The sequence below is a fragment of the Zeus faber genome (genome assembly GCF_960531495.2).
Source record: "Zeus faber genome assembly, chromosome: 3".
NCBI lineage: Eukaryota > Metazoa > Chordata > Actinopteri > Zeiformes > Zeidae > Zeus > Zeus faber.
In genome coordinates, this window is record NC_137190.1 from 32,635,955 (window position 1) to 32,654,024 (window position 18,070).

An 18,070-nucleotide genomic window follows, 5' to 3' on the forward strand; every position below is an offset into this window, starting at 1 on the left:
TGACCCATACCTGAGAAATGTATTTCATCAATGCTTTTGCTTATTAATAGGTAGTGTCTGTCAAGTAATGGTTCTTCTATTTCTTGATCCTTTATTTATGCACTGTTTGAGGATGAGCAGATACTGATAGCTCTCTGGATTTCAACATTTTTTCCTTTTCACATCCTGTTAACCTTTCAAAAACATAAAAATAAAAAAAATTACAAATTTAATAAAAATTGCCAAATATACACAATAAGCAAAAAACTGCACTTAAACTACACAAATAGCTAAAACATACGCGACAGGTTACAGTGTCTCTAATGTCGGCGTTGAAAGCATCTGACTCTGGCAACATCATAAAACTGTTACATGACACCGCCGTCCAAAGAGGCATGTAAGTCGTGTAAGTAACCAATATGGTACGTTCATTACTGAGCTTCCTGTGGCCTGCTGCCGGCAAGAAAGGAGAGAAGGAGAAAGGAAAGGAGAGGTGGCAGGGTGAGAGAGTCAGCAGAGGGGTTTGGGGGCGGGTGGGGATTCCATGTGTATGAAAAAGAAGGGGAAAAGAAGACAGAGAGAGGGAGAGAGAGGCTGAGAGAGAGTGGAAGACAGAACGTCAGGAGGCTGTCTAGGCTTGACATCGAAACCTGCTGGCGCAATACGGTAAGAAAATGTAGATCATCACACTGTGTAAGTTTTTATTTTTGTTGAGCTTCATATGGGGAATGACTTTTTTCTATTAATAAACTTGGAAGTTGATAAAGTGCAAGTCTAATTGTATAACAAGTTGAAGTTGTTCATGAAGTTGGTCATGAAGTTGTTCTTGCCATTTAAAAGGAATGTGAGTGTAAATGGACAATTTATTTTAATTTGTCAGACAGAATTGTTAAAATATGTTCTTCTTTTGAGTCAAGTTTTAATTCTGTTTGTTTGCTGAATCTCATACTGAAAAGCATTAATAAGTTGGGGTTATTTTACTGTTATGTTTGATCCTGCTATCTTTATTACATATTTATTATCTTATTGTTATCTTATATATTTATATTTTAATCTTATTTATTTTATCTTATTATCCATTTAGTTTTTTATATATCTGACTATTTCTGTTCTAATTGTTTTGTCCATTTGTATATATTTTTCAATGTATATACTGTATATATGTACATATATAATTTTTACTTTACTTTATTTTATCTAAAATTGTATTTTATTGATTTTATTCTCCATTTTTTCACATTGTTAAGCTTTTTTTTTAAATGATAATCGTCTGTAGTGAAAATATAAATGTACCTGTCATCTGATTTCTATATTCAGCAAATGAAACAAAGAGAAGACATCAATTTCATTCATAATTTCATCAGTCAGCCTCTTGTCATCTTGGCTTCGGCGATGACACGTGAAATACACACATACATACACCTTCATATTTTTGAATCCTAAATGCAAATGTTGGCGTTGGCTACGTCCGGATTTTAGTAGCCCCGTGTTTTTTTGGTCAGTGGATGCTGAAATATTTCAGCGCTCCCCTGACAGGATGCTGATTGCTAACACAGATGTGTAATCTGAGTGGAGCTCAGTGCGTGGCCGTAACACTCTTTCCCTCCATTCCACATTGGATCTCTCATTTTATTTATTTTACCTCTAAGAGACAGAGAACCAAATACTTGACCAGATTGAGCATTAAAACATGTGTGTGAAGAGCCTAGATCACTGTCTCTATTCCATGAGATGTAAATCCTTCTAATAATAGAAATTCTCCGTCAGTACTTGATTTTAACCTATAACATAGGTTTAATTGAAATGGACCATTTGCCTATAATAACATATATACAGTACTGTAGGTGTATTTCTGTTTTACTTTTCCTCCCAACAGTGATCCTCTGTTGTCGAACAAGTCTTCCTGGAGTTCCTGGTGTGAAACCCTGTGATAACCGGGGGTCAAAGTTCAAGGCCGTGGCAGCAGGGTGTCGGAATGCCAGCGTGGGCTCTCCTCCTCCTGGTGCTGCCAGTAGCAGTGACACAAGGTTTGGCTCTCGGGGGAACTCAGCAGAACCCCCTGTCTCCTGTTCTTACCAGTGACGAAGATGCAAACTATTACAATCTGTACCGTCCCTTTTCATTTCTACCCCCATACAATCTCCTGAATATGGGACACTAGTGTTTAGTTACATGCAAGCATACTGTATTTGTATGTACTGTATATATGCAGTGCGTCGAGTACACACTTTCATACATTTCAACGTACATACTTACCATTTTCATATTATTATTTCGTATTACTTTTCATATTTCATATAATAAGTTAGAACACATCAAATAATTATCTTACATAGAAAAATGTGTGTGTCTGTGTGTGTGTGTGTGTGTGTGTGTGTGTGTCTGTGTGTGTGTGTGTGTGTGTGTGTGTGTCTGTGTGTGTGTGTGTGTGTGTGTGTGTGCGTGTATGTGTTTTACAGGTTCATGGAGAAGCGACAGGCTATCAGGCCCTGCTATTCACCATTCTGATGGTAATATTGAACTTTTGTTCATGCTTTGGAACGTACTCCTCAGTAAAATTTTAAATCAGAGTGTGATTTTACAGTAAATGTTGTCAAATCCCAGTGGACCCATTTTGTGTTATTTCTTTGTGTCGGTTACGTAGGAATTTGTTTTCTATTTGAGAGGTTTTACCTTACCCAAACTCAATAATCATGTAAAGCCGCATGTGATGGTTTCTCCCAATCTATGAAGTGGTTCTATGAAGTGATATGTACTGTATGGTATGAGGGAAAACTTACAGTATATGGGAATTGCATTTAAACAAAGAAACTCGCTATCACCAAGTTTTCATATACATCTTTTTGCAGGTGTACTGTGCAGATTTTTTTATGTTCTACTCCAAGATCAACCATATTCCCAGAGAAAAACTGAACAAATACATGTTGCTCGTCATAGTCTCTTGGAGTAGGTTTTGGTTTTGGTTTTGTCCCCAGCTTAACAATAGCATCCCAAAACCATTCGAAAACTTCCTTTGGTCTCAAAACTGGTTGTAACAGTGGAGGAGCTTCCCTGAGGCTTTTGTCTTATCAATACTGTAGAGTAGATTGAAAATTGTTAAATAACACACCTAACCGTAACTGCTAATGATTTCCAGCTACATATGAGTGGACCACGTGGTTCAACGTTGACCACCCCGGGGGTCACGGGGACTACGAGCAGCTTGACGCCATTCGCTTCTACTACCGCACTCGGGTCTGCGACGCCCCGCGAGCTCTGGAGGCCAGGACCACCGACTGGATCCCGGCCCGCGAGACGGGAGAGAAGGTCCACGCCGACCCCAGCGTGGGTTTCTGGTGCCTCAACAAAGAGCAAGGGCCCGGACACAACTGCTCCAACTACGCCATCCGCTTCCTCTGCCCAAAGGGTGCGTTCAATTCAAAGTAGAAATCTTCATGTAACTACGGTTGCTCTTTTGCACATCCACCGTCAAACTGCAGTAAATATTGTAGCATGTGATTCAAAATTCAACATTCAAGAGGTTTGTCACATACATGTACATACGTTCATACATATATACAGTGAAATGTCATGGAGCTAGTTGTCAGACAACTTGACCGCTTGAACGCTTCCATGGCCTTAATAGGCCACTTTATTTAAGCAGCCAGTCCCTCCTGTCCTACCTGCTTTGCTGCCTGCTTGGTTGTTGCGCTGGTTCACACAGAGGCCAAACTCAACAATGCATAATAAAGATTATTTAAAGTAAGTCTAAGAGTTGTGCGTCAGTTGTCACCATGTATAATGTTGTTGTTATGCCAAAATGATGATATGATGATATGCTAGTATGCCAAAATGGCATACTAGCTTACTATTTATTATGTCAAGTTAGTATGTGAGCATTTTCATTATGTCCCGACACCTAAATGCTGAAATAGTATGAGAAAAGTACCAGGATGACATACCACATCCAGTCAAACATCATAGTGTGCTATACTGTATACTATGCTGGCAAGCATTGCAAAGTGCAAGGCATTGCTTGCCACAATACATTGCACATGCCTGAGAACTCCTTCTCTTGAACAGTCTTTTTTACTATGATTACAATGAATAACGTATCGAGTTTTGTATTTAGTTTATTCTGGACAAATACATCACAGGAAGTAGATATCATACCGCGCCATATTGTACATTATACATTTTGTTGCATGGGAGATTGCATTGAAATGTTGCATTGAATGAGATTGCATTGAAATGTGCTGCTCTATCTTTCTCGAAACGCATAAACGGCATTAAAACGAACTGACTTGATTCAAATGTTAGAACACTGACGAATGCTTTCGTCCGTTCAGATATCAGCGAGGATCCTCTGGGGCAGTGGGGCCCTTGGTCTGATTGGGGTCCCTGTCCGGCACTGTGTGGTCAAGTAGGGGTCCAGGTTCGATCGAGAAGCTGCCAATCGCAGTCTCTGCCCTGTAGTGGTCCTAAAGTGGAGGGCAAGTCATGCAACGGACAGGAGTGTCAAAGGACAGGTGGGATGCAAGTTAACTGATCATGAAGTATGCGATGGGCAGTGTTTCCTCTACACTGTAAAACATGTTGTTTGAACATATAAAAAAATAAGTGTGAGTCATTAGTTGCAATAAGTTAATATAGTTAATATTAATAAGGTATAACATTCTACTTGATGAACAAGGAAATTGAAAATGTCGATTAATGTGGTGTACTGTCCCTGGTAGAAAAATGAACAAGCTGACACAGTATTATCGTTCTGTTGCTTTTCAAAACCTTTATGTGGCTCTTTAGATTGCCATTTGCAGTGCACAATGGGGAGGGTCAATGCGGAGTGTGACTCCTGCATGTGTGAGGAACACATTCTGCTGGGCTCGGTTCGTGGTGCCGGCGGCCTCGTTTCCCCGGGCGCAGCGATTCTTCGCTCAGGCAAGCTCCTCACCCTCACCGACCACAACGGACACTTCCGTATCCCAGGTGTCTGCCCCGACGGAAATACCACAGTGACAGTCAGCTTCAAGGGACACGCACCCCAAAATGTCTTGGTCTCCCACAGCACCGAACACACCTCTGTCCTTAGCGTCCAGCTGGAGAGAGCGGGTAAGGCCAAAAGTATCGAGGTGAAGGAGGATGAAGGATCTTTTTGGGGTTTGGGGTTCAACGTGTAGTGTCGCTTTGTTGCTGTGATTATGATCTGTGATTCCTCAGAGAAGCTCCGCGTGGTGACCAACCCCGAGAGCAAGGTTCGAAGGGTGGGTCAGACCGCTACCTTCTGCTGCAAGGTTGCTGGAACACCGAAGCCGGATCACTTCCAATGGTAAACAAGGTTATGTTCAACAGCACACAGAAAACGACATTCTATTTTGATTTGTGTATGAAAAGTGCTTTTGACCTGACTGAGTGTCAATGGTCTAACAGGTTCCATAACAACACTGTCCTGGAGCAACAGTCTGACAGCATGTTGGTTCTTAAAGATGTACGCCCCAAACAAGCTGGAGACTACTACTGCAAGGCCAGCAGCGCAGCCGGCGCCATCAAGACCAAGCGCGCCTCTCTCACCGTGCTAGGTCTGCCCATCTGAAAATCTTTCTAAAAGAGATAAGAAAATGGCCATAAATTTGACATTTGTTTCAGTGTTTCAGTGCATACAGGGTTTCTAGATCAATCATGAAAACTATTGCAATTTTGCAAATATTATGATCAAATCACATAACAACTTAAAAGTAGCAATGGGCAGATATTTAACTCAATAATAATCATAGTATAGCAGAATGCAACCTTTCATATAATAAGAATACAACAAATTCTTGATATTCTAATTCTACTTCTTGCAGGTAAAAACGATCCTCCATGTAATCCCAAGCCTGAATCTCACCTCATCCGTCTTCCTCATGACTGCTATCAAAACAGCACTGACTCGCTCTACTATGATGTGGGGAAGTGTAACACAGTCCCATGCGCTGGACAACTGGACAAAGCTATCAGGTGTAAGGACAGTGTGGCCTTTTGTTGCGGGGTGGCAAAGATGGAGAGGAGGCAGCTGATGTGCCAGGGCTACGAAATGCCCACCATGGTGGTGAGCGAGTGTGGCTGCCAGAAATGTGTGGACACAAAATCCGTGGTTTATGGCATAGCCATTGGTGCAGACACCGGTGAGCCAATGAGGTTCGGTCACATCTTCATGAATGGATTAAGAGTGAGTCGCACAGGCTACAAAGGCACCTTTTCCATCCAGGTGCCCCCAGAGACGGAACGGCTTGTGCTGACATTTGTGGACAACATGCAGAAATTTGTCAACACCACAAAGGTACTCCCATTCAACACCCGAGGGGGTGCCGTCTACCACAAAATCAAACTTCTCAGGAAGAAAGATCCAGTGACCATCAGCTCCACCGAAACCAACACTCTGGAGCTGGGAGAAACAAAAGGCGAGGATCCCATGGTTGAGCTACAAATCCCTCCCAACTCATTCTACAAGCAGAACGGAGAGGTCTTTGTGGGTAATGTCAATGCTAGCGTGACTTTTCTAGACCCCAGAGACGTGTCCACTGCAGCGGTGGCCCAAAGTGACCTAAACTTTGTCGGGGAAGAAGGCGACACCCTTCCTCTGCGGACATACGGAATGTTTTCGGTTGACTTCAGCGCAGGGGAAGGTGGTGAGCCTCTAAACGCAGGTGAGGTCAAGGTGTTGTTGGACTCTACTCAGGTAAAGATGCCGGAGCATCTAAGTGCTATGAAGCTTTGGTCGCTCAACCCAGAGACCGGTCTGTGGGAGGAGGAGGGCCACCTGCAGATGGAGAAGAAGAGAAGAGGAAAGAGGGAGGAAAGAACCTTTCTGATTGGTAATATGGAGATCCGAGAGAGACGTCTGTTCAACCTAGATGTCCCAGAGAACAGGAGGTGCTATGTGAAGGTGAGGGCCTTCCGCAGCGAGCGCTTCATGCCCAGTGAGCAGGTGGAGGGAGTGGTAGTGAGCCTCGTCAACATGGAGCCAACTCCCGGTTTCGCCACTAACCCGCGCGCCTGGGGTCGTTTCGATAGTGTTGTCACTGGCCTAAACGGTGCTTGCCTTCCTGCTTTCTGCGATGACCAGAAGACCGATGCTTACTCTGCTTACGTCATGGCAAACATGGGAGGAGAGGAGCTGGAGGCCGTCTCATCATCACCCAAGCTCAATCCCAACCTCATCGGAGTCCCCCAGCCCTACCTGGGGAAGCTGAACTACAGGCGAACCGACCATGAGGACTCAAGGGTGAAGAAGACAGCCTTTAGCATTAACGTAGCCAAACCAACCCCCAACAAAGCAGAGGAAACCAACGGACCAGTGTACTCATTTGAGAGCTTGAAGGAATGTGAGGAGGCCCCCTTTAGTGCAGCCCACTTCCGCTTCTCAAGAGTGGAAGGTGACCGCTATGACTACAACACGGTACCGTTTAACGAGGACGACCCAATGAGCTGGACGGAAGACTATCTGAGTTGGTGGCCCAAGCCTATGGAGTACAGAGCCTGCTACATCAAAGTCAAAATAAACAGCCCCCACGAGTTAAATGTGCGCTCACACAACATGGGCGGCACCCACCCCAAAACGGTGGGCCAACTGTACGGTCTGCGTGACACCCGCAGCATCCGGGATATGGACCAGAACACCATGTCTGCTGTGTGCCTGGAGTTCAAGTGTAGCGGAATGCTATTCGACCAGGAGCGTGTCGACCGAACACTGGTGAAGGTTATTCCTCAGGGCAGCTGTAAGAAAGACAACGTGAACGCAATGCTCCAGGAGTACCTGGTTAACCACCTTCCTCTAGCGGTCAACAATGACACTAATGAATTCACCATGTTGGCGCCCCTGGACCCTTTGGGCCACAACTATGGTATTTACACCGTGACGGACCAGGACCCGCGCACGGCCAAGGAGATTGCCCTTGGGCGCTGCTTTGACGGAACCTCTGACGGAACGTCCCGTGTCATGAAATGCAATGAGGGCGTGGCGCTGACGTTCACCTGCGGGGATCGCAAGGTGACGCGTCAGAGCGTTTTCCAGGCCCTGCAGAACTCTCAGGGTCAGGCCGGGGCGAGCGTGTCAAGAGGAGAAGGCCGGCCCAGTCGGCGTCGCCAGCGAGGCGGAGGCAACCCACCACGCAGCAGCCAGAGACGCAGCACCAGGGATCCCACAGGAAGGCGCTCACAGACTAAAAGCTAAGAGCAGAAGTAGCCACTGCCAGTCAAATCTGCAGCCCACGTGGAGATCAGTTGATTGTGTTAGCCCCATCGAATTGTGTTTCAAGTCATGCGCTATTTTAACTTAGTCTTTCTTTTTTCAATTTCTGATGTATTTTCTCATATGTTCAGTTTTTGGGGTAGATTTGATTGGAATTGGTATCAATTTTAGTATAAATTCAAAATCTGTATTGTGGTCATTACTTGAGATTGTAAATACAATATTTATTATACATGCAATATGACAACTGATATATCAAAATCCAATTAAATCAGAAAACAAACATCTTGTTTCATTATTAGTGAGCTTGGGTTTTCATGTTGGGTTTACTCATATTTTCTACTACTCCTCTGCTATATCATAGTATTGCATAGCCAGAGCTATGTATCTCCACTTTGTTTTATCACCTGAGAAAGTTCTTGCTCAATCCACTGTCATTCTGGTATAGGGGGGGGGGGAAACGCTCTGTGGCTGTTTCTCAATACCAAGTATGTGAAGTCCGGACTTGGTAGTTCAGACTTGGCAAGAGTACAGACTCCCGGGGACCAATACCATTACCACCGCTTGGTGCGAAATGCATTCTGGGATATTTGGCTGTCCCAAGTCCACACAAGTCACCACCGATGCATCCTCGATAAAATGGGCGGAGCAAGTCCACATTCGGGCATTTGGACTGGACTTGGCTTGATGCAGACTTTGAATTAAACAGTACTTGGGCTGCGACTGATGACATTTCACAAGTCCACAAGAGCGCAGATTGAGAAAGAGCCTGTGTGGTTTGTATTGGGGTTTTTTTAACCAGTCATCTTGGGCGGGATTCCAGGATGCAGTGACAGTGACCTTGTAAAATGGTGTCGGGTGGGAACTTGTTTTGGAGGAACCTTTGCACAAGGGGAGTCGAAACCTGGCATTAAAATGGCAAAAAAATAATAACGTTGACTATGTGACAACTTTTACTTGTAAAAAAAGACAAACATAACTTGATCATCGGTGACCTAGTCTCACCAGGCCTTATAACAACAATGTACATGCAGTGAGTCAGACCAGCTTTATCATAACGTCACCTTGCAAGGGATCTAATTACACAAGAATACAACAGCTTTTTGTCCTTTTGACCAGTGATTTATTAAATTAGATGCATATAAAACACTGCAGATGCTGGTATGCTTTGAACCAATTGTGTCTGAGATGGACACCGGTCGGGTACTAGGAGAGAAAATAAACTACGCCCTTTCTATGTGTCGGAACTGGTTGTAGGGTGAAGCCTGGTGAGGCCTCGCTCCTCAACACACTTGATACAAGCCTGCAGAAGCAATGATTAGGAGACCAGTTGTAAGGCAAATCAATTCACTTGCCCGACCCAAACCTTTGTCTGCATTAGTAGAAATCATGACTGGTAAAATTACATCTTTTTTGTCATGCACAACAAAAAAATAAAATAAAATACCTATATGCACTTTTTGCTTCAATTTTCAAGGAAATTCCAGCGAAGTATCCAGACAAAAGGCTGTGAGGTCACGCATCAGTCGTTGATCTTGTCTATCCCTTTTGCTTCCAATACCATTTGTGTTTCTATGCAAAAACTTCCCACTCCTATGTGTAGTCAGTTTTAACACGCCAAAACGGAACAAATTCTGCATTTTGGCAACCAAAGTTATAGATACTATAAACTTCCCTGTGAAAAGAGAATTCCCAGGCAAAGTGAGAGACCTTTTGTATTTACAGACATTCCGGATATACATTTGCATAGAACCTCACATGTTCCTATGTCCATAACACTTATAACTGCCAATACTTCATCTGCCATTTTGACATGAGATTTTCTTATATATGTGCGCAGTTACAATGTTTTTTTTTTCCTCTCCCATTGAATCTGGTTCACCCAACAGATACCAAAAGTGGGCGGAGGTTTAGTTACAGAGAAGGCAAATTACACTGCAGATGGAGACTGGATGCTCCCTGATGAAGTCCCTCTGGTCATTGAAGCAAAATGTATGATTTGCTGGGGGCTTTGTGGAAGGGGGAAGGGAGGAGGCGGGCACAATAGTTCAGGTATTCCAGGATGGCACTGGACAGCATGAGAAGGTACTGCTGCATGTCAGAGGACTTTCTTTTCTTTTTTGGGGGGGAGTGGTAATGGAGCCAATGTCACATGAAATCCTCGTAGTCTTGGGTGTACCCGCCGTCAAACTCTGCATAATCAAGCTCGTCTTTCATTTTGGCCTTCAAACCGCCGCCGCCGGTCACCAAGCCTTTCTTTTTCTTCTTTGCCTTGTTTTGCTGTTGGAATATTTAAAAAAAATAATAAATAGTACAATCAATCCATATGGAGTAGAAGGAAATAAAGACAAAAAGAGACATGGTTTTCCAATATGGAATAGATGCTCAAAGCAACAGATAGATTATTATAATAGAGAAAGTTTCATTCTGGCATTACAAAATTACATTCAAGGACTTAAGTTAAATTTCCCCCAACACATTTTTTTCTTTAAGGAAAGAGGAAAAAATAAATTTTTCAATGTGATCTTTATTCATTAAAATATAATATTAGCCTGTCTATGATTTATTAGTGATGTCACGATTCTCCAAATCCACAATTTGAGTTTAAACGGTCAAGATTTTATTTAAATATACACAGATCAGCCACAACATTAAAACCACTGACAGGTGAAGTCGATAACAGTGATCATGTTGTTCCAGTGGCACCTGTCAAACTGTGGGATATATTAGGCAGCAAGTGAACAGTCAGTTCTTGAAGTTGATGTGTTGGAAGCAGGAAAAATGGGCAAGCGTAAGGATCTGAGAGACTTTGACAAGGGACAAATTGTGATGGCTAGACGACTGGGTCAAAGCATCTCCAAAATGGCAGGTCTTGTGGGGTGTTCCCAGTATGCAGTGGTTAGTACCCACCAAAAGTGGGCGGTAATTACTAAGTCTGGCCTGATCCCACAGAAGAGCTACTGGAGCATAAATTGCTGATAAAGTTAATGCTGCTGTGATAGAAAGGTGTCAGAACACAGTGCATCACAGTTTGCTGCCTATGGGGCTGTGTAGCCACAGATTGGTCAGAGTGCCCATGCTGACACCTGTCCACCGCCAAACGTGCCTACAATGAGCATATGAGCGTCAGAACTGGCCCATGGAGCAATGGAAGAAGGTGGCCTGGTCTGATGAATCACGTTTTATTTTAAATCATGTAGATGGCCGGGCGCTAGTGAGTCGTTTACCTGGGGAAGAGATGGAACCAGGATGCATTATGGGAAGAAGACAAGGCGGCAGAGGCAGTGTGATGCTCTGGGCAATGTTCTGCTGGGAAACCTTGGGTCCTGGCATTCATGTGGATGTTACTTTGACACGTACCACCTACCTCAACATTGTTGCAGACCAAGTACCACCAATTATGGCAACGGTATACCCTGATGGCAATACAGGTACTCCTCACTTAACAACTGAGTTTTGTTCCTAGGACCAGGTCTTTGAGGGAATTGGTCGCTAAGCGAGGACCCGTGTTATTTCACGGTAAGAGGACGTGACCATTGCAGACGCTAGTGTAGTGAATACTGACAGACTGCGGGAACGAGGCTGAGAACAGTGATGAGATGCTTGACACTGACAAGCTGCAGTAGTGTACGCATTGGGATTGCTGTTCACTGTTACGTAGAACTCTCTGCTTCTTTATTAGATAAGATAGGTAGGTAAAGGGGGAAAATGACTAGTTGACTACTACAGTGGTAGCTTGACTTCCGACTGCATCTACTTACGACTAATCCAAGATACGAGCGTGGAAATTTGCAGTTGGTGCGTCGGCGGCCAGTCAGCAGTCAGTCAGCGGGCGACCTACATCGTGTGTGCACGTAGTTTGTGGTTTATCCATATTCACTGTGTTTGTGCATTTTGTTTATTTTCACCCTTCATGATTTCATAATTTATATGGGGAAAAAAATGCTTCGACATACGACTTTTAAAATACGACCGTTCTTATAGAACGAATTACTGTCGTAAGTGGAGGTACCACTGTATTATGAAAAAGTTGACAACTAGTAAAAATTGGTAGCGGTGAAACCCCTCATGAAATCCCCCCCCTTTCTTTTTTTTTTTAAATATAAAGAACTATACGTTTGACTATGTGAATGTTGGATAAAGCTGAATGTTGTACTTTAAAATAACCAGCTAAATAAGAAACAGGTAAACACCACCCCCTGCTGGATGTAGATCATGCAGGTGTACGGTTCTACAATGAGGAAAGGAAAGCAACGACTTACCTTTTCCTGTTTCTGCTTTTCACTAAGTAGGACTGAAAGGGAATTACTGATTTTCTTCAAGTCCTCTATTTCCACTGCGGGCAGGAAAACAAGACAGTAATGAACACTACACACGTAGGATATTGGATAATGATTTCACACCGGGTTGGAATAAGGAATCAATCATGGACAATATCCAACATACAAAAATCTTCATCAAACAGTTCAGCAAAAGCAAATGGATGGAATCAACCATTGCTTAGTGCATCTAGGACATGGCCTAGACCAAGGAAGAGCGACCGAGGTGACAACTTACATGAGATGCAGAGTTCCTGGAACAACGAATCCAAAAAATTGGTATAGTGCACCGACTTCTCAAACTGGCATATTTTCACTGTCAGCAGCTTCTCAAACTCTGTGAAGTCCTCTTTGGAAGAAGGACACATAGCGTCGATCCCCGTTGCGTGGTTTGTCGTGCCGCCTACGCCTGAAAGCACCAGGGGAACAGAGATGTTAGACAGGTAAGGCAAGAACCTCACCTCACGCGGGATACACACTGACGATCGGGAGAACGGTCTCGATTTTTGGATGGTTCTAAAGATGATCTTGACTGATTATCCTGTGGTGTGAGGATGTTAATTGCTTTTTTTTTTTTACTCAGCATGGCTAGTTTTAGCCCCTTGTCCACCATTTTTGTTTACTCTAAAGTCTTGTTTGATTGCACAAGATTCTTGTTTTAAGTTTTGAGAGTCAGGACTCTGGTAATTTTCTGAAGCCACACCTCTGTGTCCAATCGTGTGGCTACAGGAGATTAGGACTCTGGTTGCTGGTGAATGGAGTCTGTGTGTACTGCAGTTTGGGCCAAATCGTTGCTCTCCACACACTATAGGAACAAAGCTGTTCAATTTGACATATGTACCACATTCAGTTGGGAGAAAGGGATTGGGGATGCACTAATCTGCATTACAGCTGGTTTCAAATATATGTTGAGCAATCCACTGGATATCAAACACATCAAAAAATGTTACATTAAATACGGTGTAATAACAAATGCATACAACAGAGTAGGACTTAAAATTACAGCTGTTTATGATTTTACAGCAACATAACAACTATGGGAAAACTAGTCAGTTGGCACATCCTGCGGTTCCTCTTAAAAGATAAGAGAAATGTTGCTTGCTGGAACAGGTACTATCATATAAATGTAATTTGTCAAATACTAAGCGTTTTATCAATACTTGGATGTCGGATGCTACACAAGTGACAGTGTCTTCGTGCGCGCACAGCAGAGTCACGTCACAGTCTGTTAATCACGGGAGGAGAGGAGGCTGCAGGAGACCTGAGATCAGGTCCAGAGCAGACCCATCTCCCTCCATCCGTCATGAGCGCCACAGTGCATAACGGGGACACTCCACTCCACATATGAAAAGGTGTCTCACCAAAAGCATCTTTTGCTAGCTCCAAGTCCGAATCCTCCTGTAGCTTTTTCACTCGTAGCTTCTCGGCTTGTTGATCTTCCAGCGTGAGCTCCACTTTCTGTGGCGAAAAAAATAATTCAGCGACAAGAAAAAATTTGAGCTGTGCTGTGCCCCCCCACCCCCCAAAAAATACTGCACTCCAAACACTCACATTCTGCAGCTTCTCTTCTTGCTTTTTCCTTAGCCGGTTCTCTTTCTCTTTGATTTTCTCGCTAAGCTTTTTCTTTTCAGATACCTTTGTCTCTGCAAAGTTTCAAATGACAGCACCTAATTAGAATCATGATGAATCGTACAACAGGCTGAGCAATTATGCTTCCAAAGAAGCATAATAATAATAATAATAATAATAATAATAATAATAATAATAATGATGAGTGATGAGTCATACCTATTTTTTTCACCTCCACCTTTTTCTCCTCATCGTCATCGTCGTCCCAGTTGTCCTGTGGGGAAAGAGGAAGGGCAAGGCAACATAATGCAACATTTCACTATCACTGAAGAAATTTGAGGAATTGTTGCATTGAATCAGGCCGTACTTGCCAATAGAGTACCACTAAAACCATAGAAAATTACATCTCACATGTGTTAAATTATTTCCAGTCAGATTTGATTCACTGCTTTTTTTTAAATAATAAGTAATGCTGAATACTGAAAATAAAACACATAGCACCGTGATACCAAAAATGTAAAAAAGGTACTATACCAACATTTTGCAAAATCTTAATTCTTTCTTTTAAAAACTGGGCTTACATTGCTTGCTATTGCAGCGAAATGGCAATTGGCCTCCATTGGGGCATAAATAATATCACTTAGCCACAACCGCGTGTCTAAGTATTGTAGCGTTTAGCAAACGAGCATAGCTAAACTTAAAGCCACACTATGAAACTTTTTCTTAACCTAAAACAACAGCTTCAGAATCATTTTGATGATACACCTACTTGTGATATGGAGAACACGCACGTCTTTCATTCCCACCCACCCCCTGAACGCCTGTTCATTATGTAACTTTGGTGTTCGGGTACAAAACCGTGGGAAAAGTGCGTTACGCTGTACTGCATGTCACTTCCTTGATGTTTGGCTCTGGTAAATACAGTTTTTTTGCCTGGTAAAATTTAAATAAATATATATATATAAAAATAAAGAGAAAATTAGAAACTTGCCGGTCAAAATGTAATTTCATTGCCCCACAGGGTTTATTTCACCCTCTGACTCCCGTCAACCAATCTGGCAGGCCGAGCACATCTGGTACATAGACTGGTAGCAGGGGGCCGATCACCACGCCCTCTCTCCCCACGGAGGAGCTGTGGAGTGCTTGCTGAAGCGGCGAGGTATGTGTAAGGGGCACTGTAACCTAGGTATACATTATATTTGTGTTTGTAACAGACTGTTATTGAAACGTGACAGATAAGGTTCAAATTTGTCCGGTAAAAGAAATTATTTTTGGACACAGGACCAAGTTTTCCAATGGTGTAAAAGTGCAATTGCACTCAGAAACTGTAGGTGCGCCAAATCCCAAATACAAGTTATCCAAAGGAGCCAATGGAATGGCTGCTTCCTATGGCGGAGGGTAAGGGACAAAACTAAAACTACTGAGAAGTCTGGCTGAGGCTATATCCTTGCGCAAGCCAGCTACCGATCTGGTAAACGACAAGCCAGCGCTGGTAACTGAGAGGCTGGCGGTGGAAAATGAGAAGGCAACTATTCATTTGGCCGAGGTGGTAACTCACGTATCTAACCCAGCAACTTACTGGATCAGCTACTGTCAAGGCTGGTCATTAGCTCCCCAGGCTGGCAACTAGCACGCCAAGGCTAGCAACCCACTGGATCAACTAGCACAGAAATCCCACATCTTTCCTCCAGCAGCCAAAAGAATAAAACAAGGCTCCAGCCAGTGACGTGCCGTTTTCACTGTCATCCCGCTCCTAAGTTATTGACATTATCGTAAGTATCAACAAAGTTATTTGCATACCTATGTAGAGGGACAGACCTTGATGGATCGACAACAATCTAACATCATTAGTGTCCCTTACACTACAAGGTTTATCTGGTGATATACAATTGGTTTGATTACCTCCTTAGTCCTCAGAATATTCTAACACATTGTCTAAACTTGAAAGGTAAATTATATTTTGTGACTAAAGCAAAGTTTCAGTCAAAGGATCTTCAGGTTTGCCTAATAGGAGTCTTTTATATTTTTCATGTAAATATTTAAACGGGCAAAGCTTAAAATAAATCCAAGTGGCAGGGTTGGCTCCATCAAATCTCATGGATGACTATTAAAGCTCCGTGTTTCATGTCTTTTCTTCAGCTACTCTTCCACGTGTGATTCTCAACCTTTGGTTTTTATTTTTGTTTTGTTTACATCAAGGACCCTCGATTTGATAAAATTTGATCACCGATCGGATTCTGTTTGATATGGTTTAATCCAAAATTCCAACCCTGTCTATACTAATTAGTTAGGGAGATAACAAAGAAACAATGATCAAAACAGTCATTATTGTACATTGAGTAATAACATTTATATCTTTCATGAAAAAGCGGTGAAGCGCTAACTATTGTAGGTGGTTCGGGACAATCACAAAATAATAAAGACCATGTAAGAATGTTCAGGTGACGGTCAAGTGCTCTGGCTTCCCACGCCGTCCGGTCAGAATCAGAAAGTTCTGGAACCGGGTGGAGTTGAGTCATCAGCACATCAGCACCTCGCCGGTTTAGTCAACTCATGCTATAGCACTAGCCAACCACGCTGAGAAGACTCGATGCATCGTTCGACACGGACCACGGCTCGGTGACATGCCGGTCACCGTATCGGTACAACACCCGTTATGTCTCCTAATAAGGGAACAGTACCCAGGCCTAGCTACTAGTTAGCTCTTGGGCTGAAGATCACCATCCTGCCCACCGTGCCCATAAAACCAGTTTTTTTTTTATTCGAAAGCCACACAGTAAACATTAAAGGGTAGCTTCTAGCCACAGCCACCGGGTGATATTCACACACGGCCCGAAGTAAAGCCGCGTAGCCGCCTGCTGGAACCACACGCGTTATAGCCTGAACGGCGCGTTAGCATCGGGCTAACGTGGGCTCCGCTCCGTTTGACAAGCACGCTAAGCTACACCGAGCTAAGCTAAACCGACCTAGGCTAAACCGCACTAAGCTAAGCTAAAACACGCGACGGTAGCCGCCGAGCAACGGCACCGAAACTTGGCGGCGACACGAGTGGATGCTTCGCCGCTGCCCTTTGCGGACCGAGCCGGACAAGAGGACGCGGTGTTCCTCGCCCCCCCGCGCCGCGCCGCGCCACATTCACACCGGGACACCGGGCTGCTGTTTACACCCACCTTGACCTCCTCCTCTTCATCCTCGCCTTCCCATTTATCCAGCACCACCGCCTTTTGGATCTCAACGTCCGGCTCGAAGCTGTCGGCGTCTGCGCGAAAACAATGAGACAAAAAGAGAAAGAGTCACGGCCCCGCGGTCTGTTCCCCGACGTGGGACATTTTGGGTGGACGCGGTGTCGGTGCTGCTGGTGCAGCTGCTCTGCTCCAAGTAAGTTCTCACCCCAGTCCGCCATGTTGGAGTTTGACAGGAAGCAACTGTCCGCGGTATAAACGGAGAGGCCCCGCCCCCTCCAGGCCCCGCCCCCTTACCGTCCTGCACCGGTTATGTCAAATTGAACAAATATATATATATATATATATCATGAAAAACACAAGGAAAAAATGAAAAAATATAGATCAATTCTACAATCCACAGATGATCTATTTTGATCAGTAAATTATAAAAAAAAAGAGTCAGACTCCGTGTATCAGGTCCACCCCCCCCCCCCCACCACCACCACGTGTGTGTGCGTGTGTGTCACAAAACATAGAAGAATGGAAACCGCTTCAATGCGGAAAATAACGAATTTAATTTAATTCCGTTTAAATAAGTAATAAAACGGATAAAGATAAAAGAAAGAGTAAAACACATTAAATCGGTAAAAATGTGAGATAAAAAAAAACAACAAACCTGTTAAGTGACGTACAAACGCTGCTGCGTTCATTTGCGAAATGGTTTAACGCAAGTAGCACAATGTTTATTGGTGGATGCAGAAATATGTTGTGTTCTGCTTTTGCGTTTAAACAAAGTGAATTAACTTCATGGCAGTGATAGTAGAATAAAAAAA

At 43.5% G+C, this 18,070-nt stretch overlaps 2 protein-coding genes across 2 annotated transcripts; one reads left to right on the forward strand and one right to left on the reverse strand.

Annotated features, from left to right (window-relative positions):
- The first annotated feature begins 527 nt into the window (after window positions 1-527).
- cilp (cartilage intermediate layer protein, nucleotide pyrophosphohydrolase) lies at window positions 528-8,461 on the forward strand. The gene is made up of 9 exons (XM_079997552.1): window positions 528-645; window positions 1,856-2,006; window positions 2,439-2,489; window positions 3,116-3,385; window positions 4,308-4,487; window positions 4,762-5,067; window positions 5,176-5,284; window positions 5,386-5,534; window positions 5,802-8,461. The coding sequence occupies exons 2-9, from the start codon at window positions 1,955-1,957 to the stop codon at window positions 8,165-8,167; spliced, it is 3,483 nt and encodes a 1,160-aa protein (XP_079853678.1). The 5' UTR covers window positions 528-645; window positions 1,856-1,954; the 3' UTR covers window positions 8,168-8,461.
- Window positions 8,462-9,291: 830 nt separating this feature from the next.
- Window positions 9,292-17,493, reverse strand: LOC307228467 (eukaryotic translation initiation factor 3 subunit J-A-like). Its single transcript, XM_079998127.1, has 8 exons — window positions 17,464-17,493; window positions 17,244-17,332; window positions 14,293-14,347; window positions 14,056-14,147; window positions 13,866-13,962; window positions 12,743-12,913; window positions 12,448-12,521; window positions 9,292-10,465 (listed from the first exon to the last, which is right to left on the reverse strand). The coding sequence occupies exons 1-8, from the start codon at window positions 17,474-17,476 to the stop codon at window positions 10,334-10,336; spliced, it is 723 nt and encodes a 240-aa protein (XP_079854253.1). The 5' UTR covers window positions 17,477-17,493; the 3' UTR covers window positions 9,292-10,333.
- Between the last annotated feature and the right edge of the window lie 577 nt (window positions 17,494-18,070).